Source organism: Trichosurus vulpecula, chromosome 1, assembly GCF_011100635.1.
Source record: "Trichosurus vulpecula isolate mTriVul1 chromosome 1, mTriVul1.pri, whole genome shotgun sequence".
NCBI classification, from domain to species: Eukaryota; Metazoa; Chordata; class Mammalia; order Diprotodontia; family Phalangeridae; genus Trichosurus; species Trichosurus vulpecula.
In genome coordinates this window covers 60,512,444-60,537,342 of record NC_050573.1, presented here as the reverse complement: position 1 = coordinate 60,537,342, position 24,899 = coordinate 60,512,444, and the positions used below count along the sequence as shown (strand labels likewise).

The following is a 24,899-nucleotide window of genomic DNA, read 5'->3' as shown; positions in this document are numbered from 1 at the left end:
AAACAGCAGACTTGAACCCAGGTCCTGTGATTCCAAATCTGGACCTTTTAGCTATACCACTGTTCTAAGGGCTCTGACATTCTCTGTTCTAAGGATCCTCCCAGTTTTGATATCCCATGTTCTAAGGGACCTCCCAACTTTGACATTCTGTGTCCTAAGGGCCCTCTGAGCTCTGAAATTCTCTGTTCTAAGGGCCCTCCCAGCTCTCACATCCCATGTTCTAAGGGCCTTCTCAGCTCTAACACTCTTGTGTCCTAAGGGCACAGTTCTGACATCCTGTGTTCTAAGGGCCCTCCCAGTTCTGACATTCTGAATTCTAAGGGCCCTCCCAGCTCTGACATCCTGTGTCCTAAGGGCCCTCCCAGCTCTGACATCCTGTATTCTAAGGGCCTTCCCAGCTCTGAAATCCCATGTTCTAAAGGCCCTCCAGCACTGACATCCTGTGTTCTAAGGGCCCTCCCAGTTCTGACATTCTGAATTCTAAGGGCCCTCCCAGCTCTGACATCCTGTGTCCTAAGGGCCCTCCCAGCTCTGACATCCTGTATTCTAAGGGCCTTCCCAGCTCTGAAATCCCATGTTCTAAAGGCCCTCCAGCACTGACATCCTGTGTCCTAAGGGCCCTCCTAGCTCTGACATCCTGTGTTCTAAGGGCCTTCCCAGCTCTGAAATCCGATGTTCTAGGGGCCCTCCAGCTTTAACACTCTGTGTCCTAAGGGCCCTCCCAGCTCTGACATCCTGTATTCTAAGGGCCTTCCCAGCTCTGAAATCCCATGTTCTAAAGGCCCTCCAGCGCTGACATCCTGTGTCCTAAGGGCCCTCCCAGCTCTGACACCCTGTGTTCTAAGGGCCTTCCCAGCTCTGACATCCTGTGTTCTAAGGGCCTTCCCAGCTCTGAAATCCCATGTTCTAGGGGCCCTCCAGCTCTAACACTCTGTGTCCTAAGGGCCCTCCCAGCTCTGACATCCCGTGTCCTAAGGGCCCTCCCAGCTCTGACATCCTGTGTTCTAAGGGCCTTCCCAGCTCTGAAATCCCATGTTCTAAAGGCCCTCCAGCACTGACATCCTGTGTCCTAAGGGCCCTCCCAGCTCTGACATCCTGTGTTCTAAGGGCCTTCCCATCTCTGAAATCCCATGTTCTAAGGGCCCTCCAGCTCTAACACTCTGTGTCCTAAGGGCCCTCCCAGCTCTGACATCCTGTATTCTAGGGGCCTTCCCAGCTCTGAAATCCCATGTTCTAAAGGCCCTCCAGCGCTGACATCCTGTGTCCTAAGGGCCCTCCCAGCTCTGACATCCTGTGTTCTAAGGGCCTTCCCAGCTCTGAAATCCCATGTTCTAAGGGCCCTCCAGCTCTAACACTCTGTGTCCTAAGGGCCCTCCCAGCTCTGACATCCTGTATTCTAGGGGCCTTCCCAGCTCTGAAATCCCATGTTCTAAAGGCCCTCCAGTGCTGACATCCTGTGTCCTAAGGGCCCTCCCAGCTCTGACATCCCGTGTCCTAAGGACCCTCCCAGCTCTGACATCCCGTGTCCTAAGGGCCCTCCCAGCCCTGACATTCTGTGTTCTAAGGGCCTTCCCAGCTCTGAAATCCCATGTTCTAAAGGCCCTCCAGCACTGACATCCTGTGTCCTAAGGGCCCTCCCAGCGCTGACGTCCTGTGTCCTAAGGGCCCTCCCAGCTCTGACATCCTGTGTTCTAAGGGCCCTCCCAGCTCTGAAATCCCATGTTCTAAGGGCCCTCCAGCTCTAACACTCTGTGTCCTAAGGGCCCTCCCAGCTCTGACATCCTGTATTCTAGGGGCCTTCCCAGCTCTGAAATCCCATGTTCTAAAGGCCCTCCAGCACTGACATCCTATGTCCTAAGGGCCCTCCCAGCTCTGACATCCCATGTTCTCTCAGTCTAGTTGACATGGAAGGAATTTCCCCTACCTCTCCCTTGCCTACCCAGGCACCTCCACATCTCTCTTCTCGGCTCACCTGCTGCCCCTGTCAGACAGTTGCTTCTTCATCCCTTCTCAATGCCTGTGCCCTCGGGCACCTTGAGTGGCATCTCTAGGGGGCGGAGGTGGCAAAGGCCCCATTTCTTCTTTCCAAGTCGAGGTCTCCATTCCTCCCCTTGCCCTGAATTTAATTGTCAGAAAGACAAACAATCTTTAGACCAGATTAGAAAAAAGCTGAATGGGGAGGGCTGGGAGCAGAGCCCACTGCTCTCTGCCTTTATGGCGAAGTTTAACCTGCAGCCTTCCCGACATGCCACCGGGGCCCACGAGCACACAGGCCGCTTTTATGTGGAAATGAGCCTCTCTCTCTTTTTTTTTAATCTCTGACAGCGAGTGTGCCGTGTTTACATAACAGAGAGCGTGGGGGACTCTAGAGAGGGCCTCTGACAGCTCTGGCAGGAGATGTTAAGAAAGATCTAACATTTCTGATCTCTGTTTAGCCAGAGGCAGAGAGAGGCGGCCAGGGGGAAAGGTGGAGGAGGAGGGGAAGGAGAGGATGGGGGCCCCCGGCTGGCCCTTGTCACTCTAGGGGAGCACCCCAGATGGGGGGAGACAGAGGCAGAGAGGGTGGGAGTGGTGGTGTGGGGGGTGGGTGGATGGGGTTGAGGAGTAGGGGTCCTGGCTGCGGCTCAATCCCCTAGGTGACATCTGTCTGGGCTGGTGGCAGAGATGACAGGGGGCCGTAGTTCCACTCTCAGCCCTCCCACTGACCCAAACTATGACTTTGCACCAAATCCTTCCCCTCTCTCTACCTCAGTCTCCCTAGCTGTAAAATGACAGTACTGGACCAGGTGAACTCCAGGGCACTTCTCCCTCTTGTGAACCATACAATGCTATATGAATGGTAGACATTTATCATAATTGGTCCTTATTATTTCTGCAAGGTTCCTTCCTTCCTTTTCTTTATTTTGTTCTAAGAGAAAAGGTACAGTGATGTGTTCAGTGAAGTTCTCTGTTCTAAGGGCTCTTCCTGCCCTGACACTCTGTGTTCTAAGGGGCCTCCTAGTTCTGACATTTCATGTTCTAAGGCTCTCTTAGTTCTGACATTCTAGGTTCTAAGATGCCCCTTAGTCTGACATTCTGAGTTCTTAGGGCCCTCCCAGTTCTGACAGTCTGTATTCTAAGAACTCTCCCAGTGCTGACATTCCATGTTCTAAGGCTCTCTTAGCTCTGACATTCTGGGTTCTAAGGTATCTTCTGGCTCTGACACTCTTGGTTCTAAGATCCCTCCTTGTCTGACATTCTGGGTTCTAAGGTACCTTCCAGCTTAGATGTTCTGTGATCTAATGCCTCTTCTGAGCACCTATTTCATGACCCTCCCTTTGGTGGAGCCACAGGGGTAAAGAAGGAAATGGGCCCAGGCCTTGCCCTCCAGGAGCTCTGCTCCTCACTGCTAGCTTGACCTTAGAGACCTTTAATTTCTCAGCCTCTTTCCTGTTTTCTAGTCTCTTGTGTCCAGTAGCTGAATTAGTGGATGGAGTGCTGGCCTTTGGAGTCAGGAGGACCTGGATTCACATCCTACCTTAGACACTGTCTATGGGCCCAAATCACTTTTCTCTGCCTCAGTTTTCTCATCTGTAAGATGGAGGGGGAGGAAGAGAGACAGAGACAATAATAGCTCCTGCCTCCTGGGCTTGCTGTGAGATTGTACAGTACGTCTAAAGCACCTCGTCGACCCCAAAGCAACGTATAAAGGTCAGCCACCATCATCACCACCATTGTTATTATCATTCCCCCATTCACAAGATGTGAAGTGAGAGAAGTGACTAGACAATCACTGAGGGCTTTTCAGCTCCTTTTGGTCAGTGAATCTTGGGACCTGAGTCCTCAGTTTCCCCATTTGTAAAACAAGGAAGTTTGACAAGATGATAGTCTTCTCAGCCCTGAAAAGCTCATGACTCCAGGGATCGTTGAAAGGCCAGGTCTTCCCAGGCTGGCATTAGGGACCCCAAGATGAGCTCATGTCTTTCCTCAGCCCTGTACGGGATCTCTGATTTGAGCCTGGGGGTGGAAGAGGCAGCAGAGAGTGAGGAATGAGGGGATAGACCCCAAGCGCCACCACGCAGAGCCCAGCACAAATGGGGTGGGGCTCCTAACCCTGCTTCCTGTCCATTTCTGGGACTTCTAGACCTCCCCTGGTGCCCGTGGGCTCCAGTCTTGTTGCCCTAGGTGCTGAGCGGGCATAGGGTTGGCGAGATTTCAGCTTTGGGGCAAGTCTCCTGGGCCAGACAGTTCCCTCATCCCCAGGCGCATCCTCTGCCTTCCCCAGGACATCTGACTATCCTGTCCCATCCCCTCTTTTCTTCATTTGTGCCCCAGCCCCGCTAATGCAGACACCTCCATGGCCCTGGCAGCGCCCCAGAGCTGCTCATCCCATCCCACTGGCTAATGGATCCTAGAGCAATAGGATGAATCAATAATTAATAGCAGATGATGCCTTTCACCCAGCCTGGCTCCCAGAGCTCCTTCAGGAAGGCTTGGGTGGGTGGGTGGGTGGGGGAAGTTAAGTGTGATTGGGGTGGGAGGGGTGGGAAATATGGGCAGATGGGCATGTGATCAGATGGGCATGTGTTCTAGAGGGCGAGTGTGTGTGTGTGTGTGTGTGTGTGTGTGTATGGGTGTGGGTGTGGGTGTGTGTGAAGATGTGTATGTGCATGAGGATTTGTGGATGTTGGTATGCATGAAGATATATGTGTGCATGAAGGGATATATGTATATGAGGGGGGATGGATGCATGAGAGAGTGTGTGTGCGTGCGTGCGTGCGTGTGTTTCCATCCTACCTTTCCCGAGTCCTCCTCATGAGCCCTTTGAAGAGACCCCTAGGTTCAGTTTTGGGTATCCAAAGGGGGCATCCTTTTTAAGAAATTTAATTTTTTCAGTAAATGAAAATTTATTTTTCTCCCTCCCTCCCCACCCCATTGAAGAAAGTAAAGAAAAAAAAACCAAAGCCTTTTAAGCAAATATGCATAGTCAAATAAAACTAATTTCTCCATCGGTCATTTCCAAAAACTGTATGTTTCCATCTGCTCTGTGGGTCCATCCCCTGTTTCTGTGTGCCTGCCATCTTCCCTTGTCGGAGCTGGGAGGCCCTTTCATTGTATAGGTGGGAAGGCTGGGGCTCAGAGAGAAGGCACTCGGTCATGAGTCAGTCACAGCGCAGGATTGGAACTCGGTTCCATTGCTCCCCAGGACATTGATCTTTCCCCTACTTACCCCCATTCTGCCTTGGCCTGCCTGCGCTTGTGGATGGCTCAGGCCAGAGGTGGGACATGTGTCTCTGCCTCATACGGCGAATATTTTCCATTATGCTAAAGACATCCCCTGCCTCTGGGAGGCCGTGTGGTATGGGGGAGAGAGGGCTAGTTCAGGTTGTAGGACGCAGGTTCAAATGCTGCCTCTTTCAGTCTCCTTCCTCTGAGATTTTGGGTAAGGGATTTAACCTCTTGGCCTCAGTTTCCTCAGCTGTCAGTTGAGAGACTTAGACTAGCTACCCTCTAATGCCCCTTCCAGATTTAAATCCATGATCCTATAATCTCTGAGCCATCAGACAAGGTTACCTGGGAGACCTTAGAGCTCTGGTTCTAAAGAGGTCACCTTAGGGATTTGGGTCCTCTCTGTCCAAAGCACTGGGCTGAGGTGAGGGACCTGGGTTCTACTCCCCACCCAGTCCAGTGATTTACTGTTCACCTTTGGGCAAATCATCTCCATTCCCTGGGCCTTCATTTACTCATTCATAAAATGAGGGGGGGGGGCAGGATGAACGTTCTGGGTTCTAAAGTTCTTTCCAGGTTTCACATTGTATATTTGTGTTCTAAGGGCCCTCCCAGCTCTGTCATCCTGTGTTCTAAGGGCCCTCCCAGCTCTGACATTCAGGGTTCTAAGGGCCCTCCCAGCCCTGACACCCTGTGTTCTAAGGGCCCTTCTACCTCTGACATTAAGTGTTCTAAGGGCCCTCCCACCTTGGACATTTAGGTTCTCAGGGCCCTCCCAGCTCTGACGTGTTCTAAGGCCTCAACAGTCTGTGTTCTAAGACCCCTCCTGGCTCTGGTATTCTGTTTTAAGGTCTTTCTCAGCTCTGACATCCACCCCAGTTCTGACATTCTGTGTTCTAAGGTCTTTGACCTTCCATGGTCTCTCGATATCCTCTGGGGTCTGAGAGTCAGTGATCCAGATGCCTTACTCCAGAAGGAGGAAGGAGGAGAAACTTAGGGTCACTAACTCTAGAGCTGGCAGGAGCCTTAGAGATGATCCCATCTAACTCCCTCCTTTGATGGTTGAGTAAACTGAGGTGCCCAGAGATTGTGCATCATTTGCCCAAGGCCACAGAGATAAATGGCAGAACCAGGATTTGAACCCAGGTCCTCTGGCTGTAAGATCAGACTGTCTTTTTCCTACACAGTGGAGACAGAGGAAGCAAACATTGGCATTCTGCCTGTGGCCAGGCGGCAAGCGGAGAGGGATATGTCAGGGCGGCGCAGGTTAAAGCGCATTAATTCCAGAGGGTCCATTAATGGCAATATTGATTGGGCTCCGGGCCTGGCCGAGGCTTCTGTGTGCTAACGAGCACTGAGCTGGGGGCTCGTGTGGATGCAGGGCCTGATGAAAGCTGCTCTCCATGAATGCTCCGGTGCTGGGCAGTGTTGGCAGAAGGGATGGAGATGAGGACAGATAACCTCCTTGGGCCCCCAGGAGGGCGGTGAAGATGATGGAGGGTCAGGGGATGGACAGAAAGGCAAAGCACCTGAGGATGGCATCAACCTTGGGCCTCAGAGGACAGGAGAGAGTGCTGAGGGGCCTCCCTTTTCCCTCACCAGCCCTCCACACCTGGGGGAGGGAAATGACCTGGCTCATGGTGGTGAGTAGCCAACTCTCATGCTTCCCAGCCCCATCACAACCCCCATGGGCTCCACGACTCTGGCTGGTCTGATTTATAGAACAATGGGTTTAATTTGGAGAGATCTCAGGGCCTAGGGGATGGTGTTGGCCTTGGAGTCTGTGAATCCCACCTCAGACACTTCTGGTTGTGGGACCTCAAGCACTTCACCACCTCTGGGATCCTCCACTTTCTTATCTGGAAAATGGGGAGAGTGATAAAATGGACATCAAGGGAGTGGTTGTAAGGATCTGCAAATCACTTTGTAAGACAAAGTATGACTGGGTTCCTTTACCTGGAGAAAATTTAGGGGCAAGGGCCCTCAGAGCATAGGATGTCAGCTGGGAGGGCCCTTAGAACCCAGGATGTCAGAGCTGGGAGGTCCTTAGAACCCAGAATGTCAGAGCTAAGAGGGCCCTTAGAACCCGAGATGTCAGAGCTAGGAGGGCCCTTAGAATGCAGGATGTCAGAGCTGGGGGGGCCTTTAGAACACAGGAATTCAGAGCTGGGAGGACCCTTAGAACACAGAGTGTCAGAGCTGGGAGGGCCCTTAGAACGCAGGATATCAGAGCTGGGAGGGCCCTTAGAACACAGAGTGTCAGAGCTGGGAGGGCCCTTAGAACCCAGGATGTCAGAGCTAGGAGGCCCTTAGAACCCAGGATGTCAGAGCTAAGAGGGCCCTTAGAACCCGGGATGTCAGAGCTAGGAGGGCCCTTAGAATGCAGGATGTCAGAGCTGGGGGGGCCTTTAGAATATAGAACAGAGGTTGCCAAATCATATTCCCATGTGCCCCTCCCCCTTTAAAAAACCACACAAACTTTTTAAAGTGTACTTTTCAATTTCGAAAATGTATTGCTATCTTTTATTTTTGCCTCATATTATTTTCCAAATCTCCTTCTCTCATCCTCCACCTAGTAAGCCATTCCTTAGAACAAAGAACAAAGAAGAGAAGACAGTTCAGCAAAGCTAAGAGACACATCTACTGAGTCTGATGGGGCATGCAGTCTGTCAGTAGACATTTATTTTGTATCTTCTCTGTGCCAGGCACTGTGTTAAATTCTGAGGATACAAACATGGAAAGAGATAGTCCATGCCCTCCAGAAGCTTACAGTCTAATGAGGGAAGACACCCAAAAGGAAGCTGAAAAGGAGTTGGGGGGAGGGAAGGGAAGCGAAGGCCAAAAGGTTGAAAGTGAAGGCTGGCCTGGATGCCCTCCTGAAATGGGTGTTATCAGAGGAGCTCTCAACTCTGTCCTCCAATTAGAGATGGCCCCTCAGTACCTCAGCAGGGACTGAAGATGTGTCTCCCACCTTTACAGAAATGGGAGGAAGGTGCCTTTTTTTTAGCTCTTTTTCTGGGGTCAAGCTTGGTTATTATAATTACACTGGGTTCAGTTTTCCTTCTTTTTTTTTTTACATTTTTAATTCTTTGCTTTTATATTTCAACTTCCTCATTTTACTTAAGAGGCCCAGAATAAAGAAGAGATTTGCTTAAAAATCTTCCACCTAGTAAGAGAGCTCTCGTCCACTCTCTGAAAGGACATTGTGTACACTTTAAAGCAAGGAAGCTCTATCCAGCATTTGGGATTGCTGAGCTGTTGAAAGGGCCACCTTGGGAGGTAGTGAGCTCCCTGCCACTGGAACTACCAAGAAAGGACTGAGTGACTTGCCTGTCAGGGAGGCTGTAATGCTTAGATGGGAGATTGGCCTAGCTCCTCCTCAGCTCTAGAGTTCTGTCTCTGTGGAAAGAACACCGAGTTTCAATTAGACACATCTCAGAGGTCAGCATGTCTGTTATATGGGAGGAATTCTTCATAGGTCACAGTAGGGGAGGGGAGCAGGACAGCAGATGCTTCTTTTTAAAAAGCTAATGTATATTAATTAGAAGTCCCAGACTTTTAGAGCTAGAAGGAAGTTTAGAATATAAAACCTAGAGCATTCGAACTGGAAGAGACCCTAGACTTTAGAAGATAGAATAAATGGCTCTACAGTGTCAGCAAGAAGGGACTCTAAAATATAGAACCCAGAGCACCAGCAGTAGGAGGAACCTTAGAACGTAGAACTGAGAGTATCAGCTGAAAGAGATTGTAGAACAAAAAACTGAGAGTCAGCTGGAAGGGACCTTAGGACATAGAGGCCAGAGTGTCTGAGTTGGAAGGGACCTCACCTAGAACATAGAACCCAGAGCATCAGGATTAGACAGGGCCCTAGGAAATAGAACCTAGAATGTGAGAGGGATCTTGGGAAATAGAGCCTAAAGTGTCTGAGTTGGAAGGGATCTCACCTAGAACATAGAACCTAGAGCATCAGCATTGGATGGGGCCTTAGGACATAGAACCTAGAATGTCAGAGTTAGAAGGGATCTTAGGGCTTAGAGTGTCTGAGTTGGAAAGGACCTTACCTGGAACATAGAACCCAGAGCATCATGATTAGGAGCGGCTTAGGACTGAATCTAAAGTGTCTGTTTCAGAAGGGACCTTAGAACTGAACCTAGAGCGTCCAGGGTGGAAGGGACCTTGGATTCTAGAGCACCGGAGATAGGAAGAACCTTAGGACATAAGACTTAGACCTCAAGTGGGGAAGAACCTACCCAAGATCCCATGGCCAGGGCGTGGCAGGGGTGGGACCCCCAGACTCTTGGAACTGAGTCAAAGTTGCCAATTACCTCAATGTCTCCATCCTTTTCCTTGTGGCTCATTGGATTCTGAGGGGGCAGAGTTGTCACAGATCATCTCGTCCAGAGCCCTCCTCTTACACATAGATGGAGATCCTGGGGACCAGAAAGTTCAAGTGACTTTTCTGGGGTCACACAGGTAGTAAGGAAGAACAGAGCTGAGATTTGAACTCGGGGCCTTCGATTCCAAACTCCTGACCGAGGGCTCTTTCCATTGTACCCGACGTGTGGAGAGCCCCAGAAGGAAGCCCCCTTTCCCTCTGGGTTATGAGGTCCTGCCTTAACTTTCTGAGACCAGAGCTGGTTTTCTAGAGGCGGGTCAACAATCCTGCTTCCGGCATTTGTAAAGCTTGTTCAATTCAAATGCCAAGCACTCATCAAGTGTTTTTCCATCACAGCTGCAGGGACCCTTAGAGACCGTCTATTCCATTTTACAGGTGAGGTGAGTGAGTCTCAGAGAGGTGAAGTCATCTGCCCAGGTTCACACAGCTTAGTCAATGTCAAGAGACAGGATTTGAATCCGAGGCTTCCTGGTTCCAAGTTTAGTGTTCTACCCACTCTGCTGTCCGGCCTCTCTCAATTCAGTTCAACAAGTATTTATTAAGTGGCAAATACATGCCAGACACTGTCCTGGGCTCTAGAGGAGAATGAGAAGACAATGATGCCATTCATAATGATAATTATAATAATAATGAGAGGCATCATGGAGTAATGAGCTGCCAGCTGGCTTTGGAGACCGGAAGATCTGAGATGAAGTCCTGCTTGGGCAGGTCACAGAACCTCTCAGCGTTCTAGACGGTTCTTTAAAACTAGGCTAAGCGTTGGTGTCATTCACTTGTTTCAGTCATATCTTGGCAAAGACCCTGGGGTGGTTTGCCATTTCCTTCTCCAGCTCATTTCACAGATGAAGAAACTGAGGCAAGCTGGGTGAAGTGACCTGCCCAGGATCACACAGCTAGTAAGCATCTAAGGCTGGATTTGGACTCAGGTCCTCCAGCCTCCAGGCCCAGCGCCACACAGCCACCCTTAGGCTAAGAGAGCAGGCACTAATCTGCATCAGTAGACAGAGTTTCTGCACTGAGAGCCCCCTGTCACAGGTTGGGTCAAGAACCACATTGTCCTAGGTCCTGTTTAAATAGCAATTTCAGGTGTCCAGATCACTGTACATAACAGTAACAGCCGTAGTCACTCACCTTTCATCAGTCCAACAGCAAGTCATTCTCAAGCGCATCTACGGCTGCTTTACAGGTCACGTGGACATGATTTTTAGCATCTCATTTCACCCTCATATCAGCCTGCCAAGCAGCTGCCCCCAATTTTATTACCCATTTTATAAAGACACTGAGGCTCAGAGAAGGCCCGTGGTCACATAGCTAATAGGGGCCAGAATCATTGTTGGACCCCAGGTTTCTGCTGCTCCCAAGGCTAGGGCTTTATTTTATTTTTTAAATTAAAATTTATTTTATTTTCAGGTCCATAGTCTTTCCCACCTTTCCCTTTGCCCCTTAGAAAGCAAGAAAAACAAAATCCCTGTTACCAGCGTGTATAATCCAGCAAAACAGATTCCCACATTAGCCAGGCCAGAGCTTTTCTTGAAATGAGACATAATCCTTGCCCTCTGGGAGCTCCCTGTCTGGTGGGGCTGATGAGACTGATACATGGGAGATGTTAGTAGAGTTATCAGGACTGCGGCCTCATCCCCACATCTGTGTCTCAGTAACGTGTGTTCATTGCTCTGATTCCTGCCCTGTGAGACTGGGCAGAACAGGCCTCTGGCCTCTTCGAAGTGACAGCCCTTCAGATGCATGAAGAGAGTGTGTCCGTGGCTCTGCCCTTCCCATTCCACACCAGGCTTGGCTTCTTCTGCCTTAAACCTCCCTAGACTCTTTAACAAGTTTTGGTATGGCCTTATCTCCTGTTCTTCTACATACATCTCACTCCCAGCTCTGACATTCTGGGGTCTAAGGGCCCTCTCAGCCTTGATATTCTGTGTTGTAAGGGCCCTTCCAGGTCTGACAGTCCTGGTCCAAGTTCTAAGGATCATAATAGCTCTGACAGTCTATATTCTATGTTCTAAGGGTCCTCCCAGCTCTGACATTCTGGGTTCTAAGGGCCCTCCCAGTCCTGACATCCTCTGTTCTAAGGGTGCTCACAGTTCTGACATTTCTTGATTCCAGAGATCATGGTACCCTATCTCTTTTGCCTCTCCTCTAGCACCGAGCCCTGGCCTCTTCATACTGTAAGTGTTTAGGGGATGCCTGTTGGATTGGATCCAGCAGAAGGGGTTGATTTTAAAGTGAGCAGGGCCTCAGAAGAAGCTGGCTCTGACCCTAAGCTTGGAAGAGTCACTAGCCTGCTTAGAGACCCGGCCTCCTCAGAATCAGTGTAAGGGGGCCAGTCAGCTCCTCCTTCCTGGGGGTGCTGGGAGGCTCAGGGCTGGCCTGGCCTCTCTGAAGTGCAGGCTATTCTCAAAATTCCCCTAAAACAAGGAGGCCAGTATGTGGTCATCAATGGGCCCCTTCCCACCTTTGAGCCTCAGTTCTCTCATCTGTGAAAGAGGGTATCAATTCTGACATCCCCCGCCTCCTTTGTACACCTTCCCACCCTGGAAGGTCCCTCGGTCCCTCTGCCCCTGCGCCCCTTCCTCTGATCGATTGCTTCCTTCCAGCCCCTCCCTTTTCAGGAAAGGGCTAGCTGTGTTCACCCCTTCATTCCTGACTCTTTAGACATCTTTCTGCAGAAGCCCACCCTGCCCTCTCTCCCCTCCTTCATCTTCCTTTTATGTCTTGTCTTTCCCTTATTACAACATAAGTTCTTTGGGCAGAGACTGTCATTCTTTTTGCTTATTGTATTTGTAGCCTCAGTGCTTAGCACAGTGCCTGGCACATGGTAAAGATGTAATAAATGCTTGTTGACTTGGCTTGATTAAACTTCCAAGTGTCTACTGAAATGGGGATTGTGTCATGATTAGCATAATTAAAAATTAGGCAGTGTGTCCTAATGGTTAGAAGGGCTGGTCTCAGATCAGGAGGACCCGATTCAAGCCCTGTCTCTGCTGGCTCTGTGGCCACGGATCTGTTAGGAGTCCAGACTTTTTACTGATGAGGAAACAGGCCTGGGGCGGGGGGTGGGGGGTGGGGCGTGCAGTTAAGTGACTTGCCCACAACACACAGCCAGTAAGTGTCAAAGATGGGATTTAAACCCAAGTCCCCTGACCCTGGGGCCTGTTTTCCTTTGCCCCAAGTTACAACATCACAGTTTCCTTGAATGACTCTCTAAGACTGTTGATTGACCGCTGGGTTTGCATTAATGGAGAGGATTTCTACTCTGGGAACCCCCCTACGGGTAATGGAAGCATGGATACAGACCCAAAAACCAAATAAATAAACATTGTGCACTCCTGGCTTTTGGATCAGAATAAGGGGAAACCGCTGGTGGCTAGAGTACGAGGCTGGCCAGGCAAGGATTTCAAGGAGAGGTGGCCCCTGAGCTGACTGGGAGGGAAGACATGGCGTGTTAGGACAGATGGGAGGGAGGGGAGCAGACGTTCCGGATAGTGAGGGTCAGGGAGGAGATGGGCCTGGCTGAAGCTAACAGAAGAAAGTAAGAGCTAGGTAAGGAGCAAAGGGCCCTGAGCCTCTGTGATGAAGAGTCTGAGCTTGGAGCAGGATGGAACAGGGAGGCCAGACTGGTCTTTGGAGTCCAGGATGAAGGAGCTGGCAGTCCCTCTGTCCTCCATCCTGGTCACACCACATCTGGTTACTGCGTTCCTTTTGGGCCACTGTATTTTAGGAAAGCCATGGACCAGCTGGAGAGCTCAGAAGAGGTTGTCCGGGGTGGGAAGGGGACAGGAGACCGAGCCATACCAAGGGCCATCAAAGAAACCAGGGGAAGAGAAGATTCAGAGGGGACACGATCTCATTCTTCAAGTAGCTGAAGGCCTTCCATGTGGTGGAGAGATGAGCTTTGTTCTGCCCAGCCCCAGAGGGCAAAGTGAGGAGCAGAGAGGGAAGGCAGTGGAGAGGCGGATCTTGTCTCAGAGTAAGATGTTTTCTAAGAGTTACTGCTGCCCAAAGTGAAATGGACTGCTTTAGAGAGTAGTGAGTTCCCTGTCTGTGGCAGCTGGATGTTCTCTCAGTACAGATGCTCACAGCCTGGGGATGGGTTGCATGAAGTGCCCCTTCCATCATCCTAATTATAAGCTCACCAATTCAGATGCTTCCATCTGAACTCATCCTGACAGTGTGGGCCCTTTGGCCAAAGGCTCGGTGGTGGTGATTGACTTTGGGGCCAGAAATCTCCAGGTGAGCTGACAAGTATCTACAAGTTGTATCTTCAGAACTGTTGTCAAAACACAGGAAATGCTCCAGGATCCTGTGACTTAGAACATGCTCGATGGCCCAAATGATCCTAGGAGATCATCAGCGGGCCCCTTCCTGCCTCTCAGCCTCTGTCCCCTCATCTGAGAAAGGGGAGTATTCATTCTGACCTCACGCATCTTCCAGGGTATCTGCCCATGGAGAGGGGATGGGAGAAGTCAGAGATGCCGCCATCATGCATGTTGTAGACAGGCGTAGACAAATGTGTCCCGGAGTGCCCACTCTGGGTCCTAGGATCTGTGATTTAGACCTGGAAGGAACTTTTGAGTTTAATTCTCTGATTTGATAGGTGAAGAAACCAAGGCCCAGAGAAATGGACTTTCCCAAGGTCCTATAGCTAATAAATAGCAAGGCCTTGCCTTACCATGTGGTTACTGTGGACCCGGGCCAGGTCTACAGAATACCATAGTAGATCAGAGGATTCTGGAAGGTGCCTTAGAAGCCATCTGCCCATTTCGGGAAACTGAGGCTCAGAGGAGGGAAAGTATCTTGTCAAAAGTCAGACAGGTAGGAAGTAGCTGAGTCAGGATTTGAACCCAGGGCTGGTAGTTCTTACTGCCACACCATGATAGTGGGACAGTTCCCTGGGGCAGCTGTGGAACCCCAGGCCCAATTGGCTCCCCCTCTCCCAGCTCCAGAGGCTGGGGAAAGAGGCCACCAGCATCGGCCAAGTAGCATTTCTGCACACTGATTTGCATAGCATTACCCACAATGCTTGGCCAGGGCCAGCCAGCTTTGAAAGTGTCTGCGTGTGCCGTTTCCCGTCTCCCCCAGCCCGCCGTAACCCCATTGTGTCAGCAGGAGATAGCTGATGGCATTAATATCACCCACTGGAAAGTTTGAAAAAGCAATTTTTTTATTATTATTATCATTTAAAGTGACTCTAGAAAGGCGAGTCCTTCACTCCCAGGCAGAATATCCCAGCCTGGCAGGGGGGAGCTGGGAGGGGCTGAGAGCTGAACCAGGCTGGAGAGCAGTCTGGCAGGCCCGGCCTTCCCAGCTGGCCCCTTCCCACAGCTTTGGTCCAGCTACCTCCCTCCTTGCTTCTCAGGGACCCTGTTTTCTGAGTGTGGGAGAAGTGGGAGGCCTGGCTACAGAGCCATCACGGGACCCTGGGTCTGTCATGAAGTCGGTCCGAGGCTGAGAGCCTCAGCCATCACACTGGGGCCTACGACACTCCAAGGCTGGATTATGTGTGCCGGACCCAGAATGGGAGCCTTGGTTAGCTTCTCAGAGGGCAGAGCAAGGAGCGGCGGGTGAAGGGGTGAGGGGAAGACTGCACAGAGGCTGCTTTGAGCTTGATCAGTCAGGGATCTGAAGAAAAAGGATGGGCTGACCTCCAGGGGAGTGAGCTCCCCCCTCCCCGAAAATCTTTAAGCAAAGAAGCGAACCCTGATAGTCCATGGGGAGTGGGGTGCCCTGTGTGTGTGTGGGGGGGGTAGGGTACCCTGTGCGGGATCGTTTGGACTAGATGATCTCTGACGTGCCTCCCCACTTGGAGAGGCCGAGGTTCAGCACTTACTGCCATGATGATTGGCAGGGTACCCGCACAAGCACGCCCCCCCCCCATGTCTCACTTGTAAAATGGTGATGGTCATGTTCATACCACCTCCGTCCCAGAACTGTTGGAAGGAGAGCCCTTTATAGTCCTTCAGGCACTGGAGAAATGAAAGCTGTTGTTATTTGTAACAGGATCAGCATGAGAGGGACCTTCAAACATACATGTCAGAGCCGGGGAGGACTTTTAAGACAGAATGTGGGCACTTAGTAAGCTCTTCAAGCATGTTGACTGGCTTTCAGAGCTGGGAGGGCCCTGAGAACACAGAATGTCGGGGCTTTAGAACACAGAATGTCAGAGCTGGGAGGGCCCTTAGAACAGGGAATGTCAGAGCTGGGAGGGCCCTTACAGAATGTCAGAACTGGGAAGGAGCCTTAGGACTCAGAATGTCAGATCTGGGAAGGAGTCTTAGAACCCAGAATGTCAGGGCTGGGAAGGGGCTTTAGAACACAGAATGTCAGAGCTGGGAGGGCCCTTAGAACAGGGAATGTCAGAGCTGGGAGGGCCCTGAGAACACAGAATGTCAGAACTGGGAAGGAGCCTTAGAACCCAGAATGTCAGAGCTGGAAGGGCCTTTAGAATAGGCAGTGTCAGAGAATGTGTGTGTACATGTGTATATATATACATATACATTATATATGCATCATATTTGATCCTCTTAACAACATGGGGAGGTAGATGATATTACCCGCATTTTATGGGTGAAGAAATTGAAGCAGGCAGAGGTCAGATGACTTGCCCAGGATCACACAGCTAATAAGTGAGACTGGATTTGAACTCAGGTCTTCCTGACTTCACATCCATTGCTCTCACCTTGGAGCTACCCAGCTTCCACGTACTGACTGTGTGACCTTGGGCAGGTTATTCCCACTGCTTGGGTCTCAGTTCCTCATCTGTACAAAAGAGGGGTTGGGACTAGGAAGCCTCTAAGATGCCTTCGGCTCCTAGCTGACCTGGTCTAGCTAAAGTCCCTCTTATCTGGGGTTTACTTGACTTCCCCCCACCTGGGTCCGTAGCTTCTGGTGGACCTGGCCCAAGAGAGGGGAGGGAAAGTAGCCGTCTTGTTCAGCCATCACCTATAGGTTCAGACTCAGGGTTGAATCCGTATGGACTCAGCTGTCTTCTTCATCCATAGTGGTCCTTTGAACATCATTGGTGTTCCTGAGGCTGCCTTGTTCAGGAAGGTAATGAGCTCCCAGTCCCTGGAAGTGTTCAAGCAGGATGACCTTCACACCCCACCCCCACCCCTAGGAATCTTCCTATAAACTGACCTTGTCACTCGCCTGCTCCAAACATTATTCTGTGCCCTCCATGAAAATCAGAGAAGCCTTAGTGTGGTATTCAGAGCCTTCGAGAGCCTGCCTCTCTCCTCTCCTCTGCCTCTGGCCTTGTGGCCCATTGCCTGCTCTCCGTATTCCAGCAGAAGTGAATGACTAACCTTTCCCTGCTGCCCCCCTCCCCAGACTCCAGACATGCCTCTCGTCTCCCCCAGTAGAAATCTTCCCCTTGTTGCTTCAAGGCCCAGGACAGGTTCCATCTCCTCCATGATGCCTCTCCTGCCCTCTCCCTGTGTGAAAGTCTTTTGTCCCTCCTCAATCCTTCTGCACCCATCACACCCCTCCTTGTATTGTATTATTTGGGCTCCTTCCCTATCCTCCTTCCTCCATCCCTAGTAGATTGTAAACTCCTTGAAGGGAGGGACTGTGTGGTTTTGCATACATACGTGATGATCGTAATCGAAAGTAACTAGCGTTTTCATAATGCTTAATTGTCAGCAAAGTACTTTACAAACTTCTGATTTCACAAAAACCTTGGAAGGTACAGATGAGGAAACTGAGGCAGGCAGACAGGGTCACACAACGAGTATGTATCTGAGGCTGGATTTGAACTCAGGTCTTCCTGCCTCATACCTCTAGAGCAGGATCTAGTCCAACCCTTTTATTTTACTGGTAAGAAAACTGAGAACAATATAGATGAAGTCATTTGCTGAGGGTCACACAAGTAGTAAACCTCAAAAGGAGGATTTGAACTCAAGTCCCATGACTTGGGAGACAGTGTTTTTTTTATACTGTCCCACAAGTATCATATCCCAGCACAGAGTGTCTAGGGTAGGTGCTCAACTATTTGCTGAATTGAATTAGGGCATGGCCTAAGAGATAGAGCCTTGTGGTTGGAGTCAGGAAAAGCCAGGTTCGGATCCTACCTCAGACCCTTACTAGCTGTGTGAGCTGAGCAAATTACTATACCTCTCTGTGTCTTCATTTCCTCATCTATAAAATCTAGGGTCTGGGCTCAAAGCCTCTAAATCTGTGAATCTGCACGGCCCCCACGGAGGCGGGATAGATACCATAGAGGCAATTCCTGCCCAGGGAAGGAGATATTCAATACCTTCTAAAGTCCCTTCTAGCTTTGAATGGTTCAGGTTCTTAGTTGAACAGCTGACAGACCCCGCAATTGCCATGGGACCCAGTTTTCTCATCTCTACAATGGGACTGACTTCTGGCTTCCTCCTGGGGTCTCATGAATAATTCAGCTAGAGACAAGTGGAGGTGTGAAAGCAGGCGGGGATCCCCTTACCACTTTGTTTGTATCCCCAACGCCTTCCTGTCCCAACACCTGCTTTATTCCCTCCCTCTTCATCACCCTCCCCAGCCTCTGCTTTATTTTTTTAATTAGCTGATGAGCGATCTTCACACCTATTGAAACCCTAGCTCAAGAAACCTCATTAGCCCAGATCAAAAGGAGGCCTGAATGATTTATGAAAGTGCCACGGTTGAGAGAAATGAAATAATTAAGGGGACCTGTGCCTGAGGCTGTCCCAAAGGCCCCATTAGAGATTTCCCCCAGAGCCATATGTATACCCACTCAGGGGTCATGGGCTTCTACACTTTGACCCTGAAATCTGTAATACCTTCTCTTCCTTGAAGGATTCCAGGCTTTGTAGCCTTGAGAACATAGGACATAGGTCAGAACTTAGGGAGACTAGAACCTCAGGAACTTAGAATGTCAGAGCTGGAAGGAGCTTAGAGAGAGTGTCAGAACTGAGAGGGAGTTGAGAATATGGAATATCGTAGTTAGGAGACCTTAGAACTCAGAATGTTAAAGCTGAGTGGGACTCTAGAACATAGTGTTAGAGCTGGGAAGGCCCTTAGAACTGGGAATGGCAGAGCTTGGGAGGTCCTTAGTACCCAGAATGTCAGGACTAGGGGTGTATGTGCTTAGAACATAGAATATCAGAGCTGGGAAGGCCCTTAGGACCCAGAATGTCAGAAGTAGGGAGAGCCCTTAGAACCCAGAATGTTAGAGCTGGGAGGGCCCTTAGAACAGAGGATGCCAGAACTGGGAGGGCCCTTAGAACACAGAATGTCAGGGCTTCGAGAGCCCTTCAAACATGTCAGAGTTGGGAGGTATCTTAGAGATCACCTGGTCCATCTTCCTCATTTCACACCAGTGTGAACAAGCCCAAGAAGGGCTGTCACTTGGCCAATGTCACACCGACCTTGAAATGGAATCCTGATCTCCACCTCTTCTTCTGCGACCTTCTCCCCCACCCACATCTGTGTACTCCACACTCTTTCCCCAGGTTCTTTCTTCCAGGGACCTCCAAGCTGCTTGACCAGTTTCAAATCCACCTCCCTATCTTCCTATCTTCACAAGCAAACTGTGAGAGACTTTGTCAAATGGTTTTCTGAAATCTGGGTAAAAATATCTACAGGCAACTCCTCTGATCTATGGGCCTGATAACCCTGTCTGTCACACGAGAGGAAATGAGGCTGGTCTGTCGGGCCTTGTTCTAGATAAGGCCCTGCTGGCTCTCCAGGAGAAGGCTTCCTTTTCCAGCCGCTCATACCAACTGTCTTTTTAAACACTGAGGAAGGACCAGGCACAAGGCTAGGTGCTGGGGATGCAGAAGACAAAAGTGAGACAGCTCCTGTCCTCGGGAAGCTTGCCCTCTGTTGAGGAAGATAGTGCACACAGATGTATAAAGAAATACCAAGTGATTTCTTGGGACATGATATGGGACTTGGACGAATCTGGAGAGGCCTAATGAAGCACCTGAGTGGAGCTTTGAAGGGAGTTAGCGATCCTAAGAGAGAGGTGAAGAGGCCAGAGGTGGACTGTCCTGTGTGGAGGGCAGCCTGCCCTAGGCCAGTTTGGCTAGGACAGAGTGCAGGACAGGGAGTAGTATGGAATAAGTCTGGAAAGGTAGGCTGCATTCCAAGGGGTCTCCTAGCTTTGACATTCAGTGTTCTAAGGGCCCTCCCAGCTCTGGCATTCAGTATTCTAAGGGCCCTCCCAGCTCTGACATCCTGTGTTCTAAGAGGCCTCCCAGCTCTGACATTCTCTGCTCTAAGTGCCTTTCCAGCCTTGACATTCTGTGTTCAAAGGGCCCTCCCAGCCCTGACGTTCTGTGTCCTAAGGACCCTCCCAGCTGACATTCTGTGTTCTAAGCACACCACTCTTCACCCCCAGTCCTGACATTCAGTGTTCTAAGGGCCCTCCCAGCTCTGACACTCCGTGTTCTAAGTTCTCTCCTGGCTCCCACACTCTGATCTAGATTCTAAAGTTTTATTTGCTCTGACATTTTGTTCTATGTTCTAAGGCTCCTTCTAGCACTGATATTCTGTGTTTTATGTGCTAAAGTTCCTTCAGCCTAGGTCATTCTTTGGTTCTTTATTGTTGGCTTGAGTAAGAGTCTGAGTCTAGGGAGGATGCGGAGGGTGGCGATTCTCTGAACCAAACATGGAAATGTGGAGGAGGCAGCACTATAGATCCTAGATTTGGAGCCTAAAGGGAGCTCAGAGACCATCTCGTCCAACCCCCACATTTTCAGCTGAGGAAGCTGGATTCCCTAAGGTAAAGTGACCGACTTTCCAAATCCTGCATAGAGTAAGTGCCTGAGCTGTGCTTTGGTGCAGAAAGTGAGTTTGGTTCGGGACATTTAGTTTGGGTTTGAGGTGAAGGTAGAAATGTCCTCCTTGGGGTACTTGGGAATGGCGGTCTGCAGCTCAGGAGAGAATTTAGGTCTGGAGGTATCAATGGAGGGCTTGTCCAAATAGAGGAGAGGAGAAAAAAAAATTAGGAGCGACCTTATAACACGGGACAGAGAATGCTAGAAGGGAACTTAGAAGATAGAACACAGAATGTTTGAGCTGGAAGGGATTTCAGAATATAATACCAGAGCTAGAATACAGGGCATACGGTGTTAGACCTTGAAGACCACTTCATCTAATTTTTCCATTTTAGAGGTGAGGAAACAAACCCAACAGAAGCTTAGCGGTGATCAATATATGCAGTAAATTTATGCCCATTTATGTAAGACTGGAAGCATGATTTTATTATTTTAAATTATTATGGATAAGTAAATATGGTTATAGGTCAAATCTTTTTGGATAGAAAGTCCACGGTTGGGAACACAGCTCTTAAGTATAACTGTGCCCCTGTAGGAAGGTATGATTCATAGAATAAAGAAATTGATAAAACAAAAACAAACAAAAAAAGGTAGGTGATGTTGAAATGTTCAGCCAAGCTCTAACTGGCATTGGAGGAATGAGGCTTCGCACCAAAGCACATCATGCAGCCAGCCTGGCCATCCGCCTTAGGATCTTGTCACCATGACACCCCTCTCCTGGGATCCACTGAGGGGTGTGCCAGAGAGCCTATGGTTAAATTTTCAGTGTGAGCATGTACACCCCAGAAATCTGCAAATGCCATAAATCAGAGCTTGATTTATTAATTAGCTGATTATCTAGACTTAAGAAAGTGACGGAGAAACTTAAAGTGTGTAATATCCATTTTCGGGGGGGGGGGAAGACCTGGTTGTTAAATGTTTACCAGTGTTCCCCTGGATCTAACTTTCTCTGTACTTCCAGTGGTGATAAATGCTGACCTCTTGGGACTTAGGGGGGAGATAGAGCTCTACCCGCCCACCCCCATGACTACAGGCTGCAGGTGAGCCATTCTCTGTGTTCCAGGTGTGGTAATTCCTAGTTTCAGCTCTGGTGTTCAATGATCTCCCTCTAATAATAGTAACGATGTTTTTTGTTATTATAACAACAGTTGCTAGCATTTATGTAGCATGTTAAGATTTGCAAAGCACCGTAAGCGTAGATCCTGTTGGATCTTCTGTAATCTATAGTTGGGCAGAAGGGAAAAATAAAACTCCCGTGTCTCCATCCTCACTTCCCAGGGTGCCCGAATCTTTCTTCTGCATTAGATTAGCGTATGTATGTGTCTGAGTTCTTATGTGCAGGCTCACAGATGGAGAGCTAGAAAGTACCTTTGAAGCACTTTCTTCATTTTACAAAAGAGGAAACTGAGGCTGACAGAGGTTAATTGACTTGTCCAGGGGGTCACACTGATAGCAGGTGTCTGAGGCAGCATTTGAACTCAGGTCTTCCTGACTTCAAGGCCAATGTTCTATCCACCATCCCACCTGGTTGCCTGAAAACCCATTTGGAGATACCAGAAATTGAACTTGGGATCCCAGATGTGCAATGCATGAACTCGACCTCTGACTTTAATAATAATAATAAAGCCAGCATCTCTGTAACGTTTTAGGTTTTGAAAAGCATTTTGCATATGTTATCGTGTTAGAGCTTCACAGTGACCCTGGGAGGTAGGTACTCTTTTTACTCCCATTTCACAGACGAGGAAGCTGAGGCTAGAAAGCTTAAGTGACTTGCCCAGTATCACACGTCTGGGGTGGACTTTGAACTCACATCATCCCGACTCCACGTCCAGCTTTCTATCCACTTTGCTAGCTATTCATTACACGTGTGCGTTTGTAAGTAGGCTCACATCAGAGTTTTTGAGGAGGCCATATCGTGTTCTCAGCATTGGTATCATGATTTCCTGACCAGATAGGCTCCTTTCAGTTTTTTCCAGGATACTTTTGGGCAGGGTAGGCCTAGGAGATCCCCGCCTTCAGCTGTGCCCCAGCAGGAGTCTGGACTCTCAGGTACTGGGCCCAGCCTAAGCATCAGCAGCCTGGTGGCGCCCATTGTCTTGGCTCTCAACCTTCCTTGCGGTTGCTCTCTGGGGCAGGTGGGGCCACCCCCAGCGTCTTGACCACACACAGTCAGACAGCTGGGAGGCGGTCTGTGCACAAGCTGTCACTAGCCACATCTGCACCAAACCTTGCCAGGGAGACCAGCAAGGCAGTAGCTGCCTGGGATCCCCCCTGACCAGGCCTTGGATTCCCTTTTCAGAAAGCTCCCAAGCCTTTAGCTTCACCCTGTCAGGAGGGTGGTCTCAGTATTATCATCTCCAAGGAGGGAGGAAAGGGACTCAGAGAGTGGATCCCTCATCCGGGGTCACACAGTAAGTGACGGAGCTGAAACCTGAACCCACATCTTTAGATTCCAACTTCAGGGTTTGTCATAAGAAGCCACACGTCCCCCCAGGCTTTCCCCTGTCACCTTTCCCCCACCCAGTATCATCCCCTGTCCCTGTCTAGGTCAGGAACTCAATCCGGTCAGACGGCTCTGAATCCTGGTCTACCGGATTTATTCCACCGAGGCGAGGCAACCTCCTCCCTCTCTGGCATTGAGGACTTTCTCTCTCTCTTCTCTTCCCCACCCCACCCCACCCCAGGGGCTGAGAGTAGAAGACATGTTTGATTAACAAATGGTCAAAGAGGACCGCGCATCTGGCTTCATGGTGCCTCAAACATCTGGACAGAGGGGGCCCAATCATTTGGCTCAAGAGCCCCTGAACATCTGGGGCTCCTTTACCATTTGGTCCAAGCATCCCCAAACATCTGGTCCAAGGTCTCCCTCCTCTCACTTCCCCCAAACATCTGGCCCCAGGATTGTAGCTCGCCAGTTTTTACAGGGATGAGACATTTGTTCCCAGCCCAGTCCCTGAGACCCGATCCTGATGGATCAGAGAGGGGGAGACACTTAAGTCAGACCAAATGGGGGCTGCCGCTCCAATCCAGGGGGCAGGTGGTCAGGACCTAAAGTGTGGCGGCGGCCTTGCGGGGAGAGAACGGGGGTTATATGGGAGAGCTCTTGAGGTAGAGTGGACAGGATTCGGCCCCGGGCAGCTGTGGCCCTCCTTCGGGCCCTCTTCTCGTCCCACCTGGGCTGTCTTTCTGCCCTTTCCAGGCCATCCTCCACAGAGGTACCAAAGTGAGGTACTCTCCCTGCCCTGCTCAGAATTCTTCAATGGCTCCCGGTTGCCTCTGGGATTCAAATACAGACTATTGAGCCTGGCATTCAAGGCCCTCCATGACCCAGCTTGCACCTCTCTTTGCAGCCTTAGGTGCTCCCTTTCAGGCTTTCTGCCTTGGAGTGCCTTGGGATGCCCTCCCCCCTCTTCTCTGTCTCTGGAAATCCTCTTCTTTCAAGACTCAGCCCGGGAGCTGCCTCCTCCATGAAGCTGGCCTAGATCTCTCCATTTACTTCTCTCTCGCTCCTCTTGTTCGTTAGCTGTACACATGTGGTTCCGAATGGAAGGTCCCCGAGGGCAGGACTTTCATCTCTGTCCTTGTGTCCCCAGGACCTAGCATGGTGCCCGGCTGGGTCTCTCTGCGTCCCCCAGGCTGAAAGTGCAGGCGCTGGCTTTACTCAGCCAGACAGTCGGGTGTCACAGGTGGAGAGAGCCCTGGGCTTGGAGTCAAGTAGACCCGAGTTCAAATCCTACCTCAGACACTTACTAGCTATGTGACCCTGTTCAAGTCACTTCACCCTGTTTGCCTCAGCTTCCTCATCTGTAAAATGAGCTGGAGAAGGAAACGGCAAGCCCCTCCAGTATCTCTGCCAAGAAAACCCCCAATGGGGTCATGCCTGGAAAGACTGAGCAGTAAAGTATTATTATCTTCATTGTTTGCACTCGCCATCGCTTTATGGGGCAAGGTCCCCAGTCTGCTCCTTACCCTGGCCGCTCTCCTCCGGACGAGGGATCCCGCGGGGCTTCGGCCGGGTTTCCGTAGGCGCGGGGAGCCCCGGGCTGCCAGGAGACGGGGGGCCGTGCCCCTGACCGTCGCCGCCTCCTCTCTCCCGCCAGGTTTCACCATGGCGATTACACGGTAGAAGTTAGTATCAACGACTACCTGGACATCTACTGCCCCCATTACGAGAAGCCGTTCCCCCCGGCCGCGCACATGGAGCAGTACGTCCTGTACATGGTCAACGACGAAGGCCACGCTTCCTGTGATCGGCAGAAGGGCTTCAAGCGCTGGGAGTGTAACCGGCCCATGGCTCCCAACGGGCCCCTCAAGTTCTCGGAGAAGTTCCAGCTCTTCACGCCCTTCTCCCTGGGCTTCGAGTTCCGGCCGGGACACGACTACTATTACATCTGTGAGTGTGGGGGTCCCTTCGGGGGAGGCTGGGAGGGCAGGGAAGCAGGAATGGGATGAGTCGCCTTCATGGGCTTGTAGACCTAGATCCCGGAGGAACCTTCGGTGCCACCTGG

At 50.5% G+C, this 24,899-nt stretch overlaps 1 protein-coding gene across 1 annotated transcript in view; it reads left to right on the top strand.

Moving 5' to 3' along the window:
- EFNA2 (ephrin A2) overlaps positions 1–24,899 on the top strand; it is a 94,266-nt gene that overhangs the window by 57,404 nt on the left and 11,963 nt on the right. The window contains exon 2 of the mRNA XM_036759732.1: positions 24,492–24,784. Within this exon, the coding sequence (XP_036615627.1) occupies positions 24,492–24,784 (293 nt within the window). The remainder of the gene's footprint in view (positions 1–24,491; positions 24,785–24,899) is intronic.